This window comes from Coenobita brevimanus, chromosome 6, assembly GCF_032717465.1.
Source record: "Coenobita brevimanus isolate Jiangsu-jjx chromosome 6, ASM3271746v2, whole genome shotgun sequence".
NCBI lineage: Eukaryota > Metazoa > Arthropoda > Malacostraca > Decapoda > Coenobitidae > Coenobita > Coenobita brevimanus.
Window position 1 is genome coordinate 52963806 of NC_136959.1, and position 8982 is coordinate 52972787.

General features: G+C 40.5%; 1 protein-coding gene across 1 annotated transcript in view; it reads right to left on the bottom strand.

The window, feature by feature from the left end:
• The window catches only part of LOC145401238 (RNA helicase Mov10l1-like), a 217717-nt gene that overhangs the window by 105260 nt on the left and 103475 nt on the right, over positions 1-8982 (bottom strand). The window contains exon 13 of the mRNA XM_080273572.1: positions 5459-5602. Within this exon, the coding sequence (XP_080129698.1) occupies positions 5459-5602 (144 nt within the window). The remainder of the gene's footprint in view (positions 1-5458; positions 5603-8982) is intronic.

Genomic DNA, 8982 nt, shown 5'->3' on the forward strand with positions numbered 1-8982 from the left:
AGTGTGTTGAGGTAAGGTTGAATGATGTGTGCAGCTGTGTTTGCATTTTGGTGTGTGTATGTAAGTGTTATATCTGCATAGGAAGCTATGTGTAACTGTGGTGTGTGGGGTGTGGGTATGTCGTTCATGTATAGGTTAAAGAGTTTAGGGGACAAAACAGATCCTTGGGGGATGCCGTTTGTGAAGTTTCTGATGTTAGAAGATTGACCGGCAAATGTTACGTGTGCAAATCTGCCTGCTAAGTAGTTTGCCAGCCATCTTTTTGTGTTATTGTGCATGTTTGTGTTGAGTATTTTGTTTGTGAGGTTGTGGCAGGGGATGGCATCAAAAGCTTTGCTAATGTCTAGTGTGATTAGGAGTGTTCTGTGTGGTGGCCTAGCTGAATTCATGCCATCGAAAACTCTCTGTGTAAGGTCTGTAAGAAGGGTGTTTGTGGAGTGTAGTGGCCTAAAACCATGTTGTGACTGGGCTAGGGGAATATGAAGTGTGACTAGCTGTAGTACCAGTCGTTCAGTGACTTTAGAGGGGGTGCAGAGGAGTGTGATGGGGCGATGTGAGGAGGGTAACATGGGGTCTTTGTTGGGTTTAGGGATAGTGATGATATTGCCATGCTTCCAGATGTTGGGTATTATGTTGTGTGGGTAGCTGTAGTTTGATATGTTGGTGAGTGCTTGTATGCCTTGTGGTCCTAGGTGTTTAAGGTGAATGTTGCTTATGTTGTCTGGTCCACAGGCAGATGAGTGCTTGAGGTTGTTAATGATGTCCTTCGTCTGGTTGTAAGTGAAAGGTGCATAGTCTGGGTCTGTGGGGAACTGTCTCTTACATCGGATGATACGTCGGTCTTCAGGATGGGGGTTTAGATGGCTGACTTGTGAAAAGCGATTGATGAGAGTGTTTGCTTCTTGTTTGTTTGAGGGTATGGTGTCTGTTGTTGTGATGGCAGCGTGTGATTGTGTGGTGTTGCTGTTGGAAAGTGTGATGCTGTTTAGTGTTTTGTAGAGTTTGCTGATGTTTGTTTTGTGGTCAAGTGTTTGGAGGTAATTTTTCCAGTTTAGTGTTTGCTGTTCTGATATTTTATTGTTTATTTCAGTGTTGAGTTCTTGTATTTGTTGTATGATGTCTTGTGTATGGGGTGTTGGGGAGTGTCGCAGTGTCCCGTTGTCTGATGATGCCTTGAATTTCTGGTGTGAAGTTGGGGTTGTGTCTCTTTCTGTTGCCTCTAGGGATGTGTCTTTTGTCTGAGTTTTGTATAATTGTATCGAAAGTGTGCACAGCGGTGTTGATGTTTGTGATGGGTGTACTGTTTAGTTTCAAGATGTTGTTCTGTTTCAGTTACAAAGGCCTCCCAGTTGGCTCTCTTATAATTAGTGTATGTGTGTTTGTGGCCAGCTGGGGTGATTCTGGTTTTGGTAGTGATGATGATTGGGAGGTGATCAGAACCTAGGCTTTTGACCACTCTCCATGATATAGTGGGGGCGAGGTTTGGGGAGCAGAAGGTGATGTCTGGAGATGATGGAAGGAAGAGGGCTTGGTGTGGGATATGGGTATGTTGGTCTAGACTGTTTAGTATGAAGAGATGATCTGTCTGGGATTGTAGCACCAGCCCTCTGTCTGTGTCAGGGTTGTTGACATGCCAGGCCGACGACTTGGTGTTGAAATCACCACCCAGGATGATGTTGGGTATGTTAGTGATGTGGTGTATCTGTGGAGAGTAAGTGTGTGGTACTGTGGGGGACAACTGGGGGGGAATGTATGTGTTAGTGATTGTTATGTGTGATTTGTTACCAGTGCGTATTTTAATTGATTGTATTTCTGTTGTGGTGTCATGTGGGGGGAGAAGTGACTTTGTGTGTGCACTGGTATCTGCAAAGTTGATGGATTTGTGTATAAGGGTGATGAGTCCACCACCACCACCGTCGGCCCGGTCTTGTCGAACGGTGGTGAAGTTATGAAATGTTGGTGTTTTCTGTGCTCTGTGTAGTTTTGTTTCTTGTAAGATGGCAATGTGTATGTTCTGTTGTTTGATGAATTGTGTGAGTTCATGTGTTTTATGTTTATGTCACAGTTTTCATCAGTACATGAAATATTTACTCTCTGTGATTTTCATAATTATTAATATTTCTTTCAAATTATTATCATGTATTCCACGATAGGTTTGATGACAGTTCAATGGTCAAACATGAAATATTCTTTCTTGGGTTGCTTAGTTGTCCACACTGTTTTGCACCTTGTCTGATGGGTGAGAATCCATACCCAAAATGACAGTGTCCACTCATGACTAAAATACATTAATCTAAGTCTAAAAGCAGTTTATAAATCAACCTAAACACAAAATTTAGGCCTAAAATACCATCAAAATTGGAAAAAAATAAATCGCAAAATGAGGGGCAGGCCTACAATATGTGTGGTAGGGTGGGATTTCTACCCCCATCCTTATTCTGGGGTATCACATCTAGGGGTATCGTAAATTGGAGTTTGCCTGTATATGTTGGAGATGGGGATGGAGCTAGCTTGGAAGCAATGGTAAGGAGTGGTTGGAAGAAATTTAGTGAATTGTTTCCTCTTCTGATACTGAGAGGGGTCTCCCTCTGTGCTATGGGTCAGTGTATGCAGCAGCATGTGTTAGAAGTGTAATGCTGTACAACAATGAGATTTGGGCAATAAATGAGGAAGACATTTGGAGGCTCAAAATGAAAGAGCTGAGAATGATCAGATGGATGTGTAGTGCACCCTTGAATGACAGGCCTGGGGGATTAGGACTGCAAATGAACAGCTGAGAAGAAGCATGGGACCTGAATGTATTACTGATGTGATGAACAAGGGTAAACTGATAGGGCTTAGGCATAAGGAGAGGATGGAGGATGACAACTGGGTGTGGGGAGTGAGAGGTATGAACGCTGAAGGTGGAGATGTTAGAGGCAGACAAAAAAAAAAGACATGGGACAAGGTCCTACAGTGTAACCTCAGGGATAAGGAACTGAATAGAGAGGCTGCCAGAGATTGAGCAGCATGGAAAACTGCCATTAGATGACCACGGCTGATGCATGCAAGCATGTTAGAGCCTTTACAAACAAAACAAAATTACTGGAAATGGTAAAGCTTCATTAACAGAGAGAAAGCCACAGGAGGTGGTTCCATGAAAGAATACATTGTATGTTTCAGTGAACCATAACAAAAAAGAAGGTTAAAACAGAAACTAAGGGGAAATAATTAACTGACAGAACATGTGGAAGTGCCAACCCTCCTCTTCTCATTTTGCTGAAGCCTATGTTTATGTTGTAAGAAAAATTTGTATTCTCTCCCCCCCCCCCCTGCCAAAGTGTCTATTGTGACACTGTGGCAAGAGGGTTATTTCTGTTGTCTCCATTTCTCTGCTTGGGTTCCTTCGATTTCTCCAAATCCACCTCTCTCCTCAGAATTACCACCTTATATATATATATATATATATATATATATATATATATATAGCCCAAGGATTATTTTATTTTGCTTATGACTATGTTCTCCACAATTTTATTCATTCATCCAGTCATCATTTAATCCAGTGTTGCCCCATGAATGGTATTCTTTCATTCACTCTTCATCTCTTTTCTCATTATCTCTTTCCTCTAATGCCCTCCTTAATAGTGTGCAATGTGTAATACATTTCAGTATACATCATCATCAGCATACAAGTGCAGCTCATGTAGGAACAAAATCACATGAGTGGGGAGGAATTGTATTTTTTGATGTTTGGGTTGTATATATTCAGGATACAAGTGCAGTTTGAGAAGGAAGAAAATCATCTGAGTGAGAGGAAGAGCATTTTTTTAATGTTTGGGTTGTATAAATTTTGTTCTTGCTAATCTCCCCCCCCCCCCTCTTCACCTCTCTCTCTCAGCATATAAGTGAAGTTTGAGGAGGATGAGAATCATCTGAGTGAATGGAAGTGTATTTTTCTGATATCTGGGTGGTATAAATTTTGTTCTTGCCAATCTCTCTTTCTCTCTCATATATTATATGAAATAATATGTACCTAAATCGCAATAAAATAATACAAGTCATAGAAAGTGTTATTTTATATTATACTATGAATTACTGTCATAAAATACATGTGGTGATTTTTTCTGTGATTCTCTCACTCATGAATATGCACACATACATACATATGAGTACATGCAAACATGTACACATACCCTCAATACAGGCAGGTCTAAACGAGTTTAACACTGCCTCTCTCTCTCTCTCTCTTCTCTCTCTCTCTTTCTCCCGTAAACAATACGAAACACAGTATGCACCCAAATCGTAGTGAAATCATACGATAGCGGCTGAAAGTGTTATTTTATACTATATTTTGAATTACTGTGATAAAATACTATTGATTTACCAATTTTTTTCTGTGATAATAAGTGAAGTCATGTGCTAAACACATTAACTAGTGAATATTTTTGCAGTTGGAAACTGTGCAGTTATGCTATGAAATGATTCATAAATGACATTATATCAACAAGCTTTATAAAAATAATTGAAAATAAAAGCCTTTCATCAAGTTTTATAAAGTTTGTGATGATTTTCCTCACACTGCTACTGTTTTGCTAACTCTAGCGCACACATTACGGAATATAGCAGTAAAATCATACAACACTACAAGTGTGTTTTTTTTATATTACTGTACAGTATTTATTGTGATGAGACAACATGGCAGAAACCCTTGTTTGTGTGAAATATATCTTGCAACTTGGTAGTTGGAGGAGGCAATTTCCACCGCACTGGGCTATTTCCCGCGGCAGATGGGCAAAACACACCTTGTCTTCTTTCAAAGCTTTCTTCTGGCTGGGAGTACCTACAGACACATAGTCTGTTGCAAATGACAGTAGAAAGATTAAATTTCTCAGACAAAGATTTTAGCTTTTAAGATAAGGGATAAGTGGGTTAAAATACGAGTTGAAAACACATCATTTGTCCCCACTTCTCCACACCGAGCACATGGCTCGTCATCATGGCCGCCACAGCCGAAGGGTTAAAACTGGCAAGATTCAAAGCACCAACTCAGACTTCAGTAAGATTTTTTTTCAGCTGGTTGACTCCACTTTCCTCCCAAGATCCATGAGATCAGATGAACTGAATTTCCCACTTACTTTCTATAAAAATTTTCCTAATCAACCAGTCTGCAGACCTCACCTAATACTCTCTTTTCGTTCTACCTAGTAACTGGCTTAATGCCAATTTATGGGGTCTTAAACTCGGTCTTCACAAGTGAAAAATGGTTTTCTGTCTATACAAAAAGCTGTTTGTTTTTCTTTTCTTTACCCCTAAGCACCAACCATCCATAAGACTCTGGTACATAAAAATCCAAAGTAATGACAATCATGCATTATAAACTCTACTGTACTTGAAGAATGAGTTTAGTCTATAAAGGGTAACAACAATAAGACTTACACAGTAACAATACTGTACTGTACACTGTATTCACTCATACCTTCAAATTAGCCGAGGGCAAAAGTGCGTTGTCGTAGAAGAGGCTGGATGGAACTGTAAGGATGTCAGGATGACAGCGATAGTTGTGGACAAGTCTAGTAACTAAGTTTGGTTCATACCACCACTCTGCATTCATCTCTTGAGGCTGCAGGTAACATATTGAAAAGAAATTTAAAAATTTAGGATTTCCTTAAAACCTACTCATATTTAACAGCAAAACTGAAAACTTGCTCAGAATCCGTACAATATATTGACCTCACTAATATACTGCATCACTGTTCTTTACTCCTTCATTTTTTTTTTTTTTTTTTTATTACTGTTAGACAATTTTAGCTTTGAAAACCATTTAGTGTAGTGGTAATCTGCTTTTAGGGTAGCTCTACATATAGTGGCAAGCCAAATAATTTCCTGTGAACCAAGAAATCATTTACAACACTGGGATCACTCTCATCTTAAATGTCGGGACAAACTGCACGTTTTAATGATTTTTGTAAGGAGTTACACATGCAGATAAAAGTAAAACTGGCAGCATCACAGCCTTTGTTTCCCTGCCCCACCGCTTCGCAGCCCGCTCACTCCTCTGTTTGAACTTCCACAAGTGAAAATGTTACTACGTGACAGTATTGTGATACCAACTCTAATGTATGGGAGTGAAGCTTGGAGCTTGTTGGAGGGACAGAAGTCAAGAGTGAGAGCAGTGGAAATGAGTTATTTGAGAGGAGCCTGTGGAGTTACATGGAAAGACAGACTGACAAAGGAGGAAGTGAAGGAGCGTTGCGGTGTGGACGTGGATGTGATAGGAAGTGTTAGGAAAAACACGTTGAGGTGGTTTGGTCATATGGAGAGGATGGAGAGTGAGAGACTAATGAGGAGAGTGTATGTGAGTGAGGTGGGGGGGTGGAAGAGGGAGGGGGGAGGCCAAGGATGAGATGGAGAGATGAAGTGGAGAAGTTTATGAGAGAGGGAGGTGTGAGCTGGGAGCAGCACAGTGAAATGGCGGGGGACAGGGCGAAGTGGAGGCGATTTGTTGCTTGTTTGTGGCCAGTAGCCACCCCTTACGTGATTTAGGTGTCTAGCAATAGATAGATAGATCCAACCATCCAATCATCCAATCTTACGTTGCCCCATGAGGAGCGTAGGAGCATGGGGCTAGGCAGCTGGTCCTAACATTTAAGATGAGAGTGACCAACCTCACTCATCCCTGAGTGGCATTACATGAGCAATAAACCCCAATCACCCCTTGGATATAAACCTTCACCGGTTCAAACCGACTGGAGCACAATAATTACCCACTAAACCACCAGGCGCCAAAACTTGGTTATATGGTTACCACCCAGCGTAGTAAATGGTTTCCAGGTGTACAGGAAACCATTTGGCTTGTCATTCAGTGTAGAGTCACCCACAGGCAGAAGGGAGAGGAAAGAATGAAGGAATGAAAGACAGAAGAGGGAGTGTAAAGTCACCTGTAGGCAGAAGGAGGAGAAAAGAATAAAGGAAAAAAAGACACAAGAAGATGGAAGGAAACATGGATGGAGGAGAGGACAGGGCAGACACCCGAGAGCAGCACTACATTGAGTGAGTGGATGGTGGGCGCCCCCACCTACCTACAGATGGATAGATAGAATAATAATAAGTAAAAGTAAGTATGCTAATTTGTTTAGATATCTCAATATTTTACAGTAATTCCCACAAATAAATGCAAATGGTTTGCGCTAGCACTTAGCGACACTGCGCAAGCTAAATAATAGATTGCGCACTTGTACAAATTACAAATAAAAAATAATAAATAGAAGTAAGTAAGTATGCTATTTTATGTAAATATCTCACTATTTTACAGTAATTTCCACAAATATATCCAAATGGTTTGCGCTTGCGCTTTGCGACATTGCACAAGCTAAATACTTGTCAGACTGCGAACTTGCGCTTGCGCAAGGTAGTGAACTGTGGATTGCACATTGCGCTTGCACAAGGTCCTACTTCATTTGCGCTCCCCACTACTGTATATATATATATATATATATATATATATATGATGAAGTCATTAAATGCAGTGATAAGATGGTGAAGAGAGTTGAAAAATTTTAAAAAGAACTGTATGCATCAAAGACAGTAGTACCAATAGCTAACTTTTCAGCTGACACAAGTGAAATACCTGAGGTAACACTAGACGAACTAAATATTTCTCTTAAAAAATGAAAAGAGGAAAGGCTCCCGGAGATGGTGGAATAGTAGCAGAATTACTGTTGGATGCAGGAGTAGAAGTACAAAACAGGTTTGCTCACTTATTTACTCAATGTATAAAAATGAAGAAAATTCCCAAAACATGGTATAATGCAATAGTTACTTTATTTTACAAAAAAGATGACTCAGAAGATCTTAGTAACTATCGACCCATCAGCTTATTATCAGTCATTTACAAACTTTTCGCTAAAGTCCTTACGAGCAGAATAACAACAAATTTGGAGGAAAACCAACCTCGTGAACAGGTGGGATTCTGAAGCAGGTATTCGCCTACTGATCATCTAGACACAAAATCAACTAACTGAGAAAACTACAGAAGATAATAAACCACTGTGCTTAGGTTTTGTTGATTATGAAAATCATAAATGCAATTATAAATTCATTGCAAGAACAAGGAGTGAATGAGAACATTGTAAAACTGCTCAAAAACATTTATAAAGAGGGAAATGCTACAGTTAAATTACACAAGGGTTCGGAAAAAATTAAGATTGAAAAGGGTGTGTGTCAGGGAGATAGAATTTTACCAATATAATTTACAGCATGCTTAGAAAGTACTTTCAGAAAGCTAGACTGGGAAAACAAGGGAGTGAACATAAATAGAGAAAAGCTAAACCATTTAAGATTTGCAGATGACATTGTCCTAATCTCAGAAACAACAGACACTGCAAGAAATGTTAAATGACCTGAACAGAGAAAGTCTCAAAGTAGGGCTAAAGATGAACCAGAGTACAGTATTCCCTTTAAGACCCAGACACCCCAAGTCCGGGACATTTTGGGCTTTGGAACTGGGGGGGGAGGGGGGAGCCAATATGTGCTCATCCCTACCCTAAATTTGCCGTGCTGTGACGAACAGCTGTGTTTTGGCGCATAGTTCCGACGACGTCCATTAGAGCATCCCTGTATCCTCCTCATTTCCCACCTACCTACCGTTGTGACTGCATGCTCATCGCCATGGCTGCCCATGTGCTCGCTTTTGTGGTGGACGGTGAATACACTGCAATACCTCACCACCAGACCACATGGGAATTTAGTGTTGTGCAGTGTTAAGAAATTAAAATTCAAGAGTGCAAAGGATTAAGTGCGGAGTGCAACACTGGCATGGCACAAGTAAGAACAGAATGTGCTGTGTTAAACAATTATAATTAACAGTGCAAAGGATTAAGTGCAGCACAACACTGGATTACTGTACGTGCATCAAGTGCACCTTCACCACTGTCAGAGCCATAGAGGAATCGGGTTAATCTTCGCGACGACTACGGACGTGTCGTAAGTACCCTGTACACT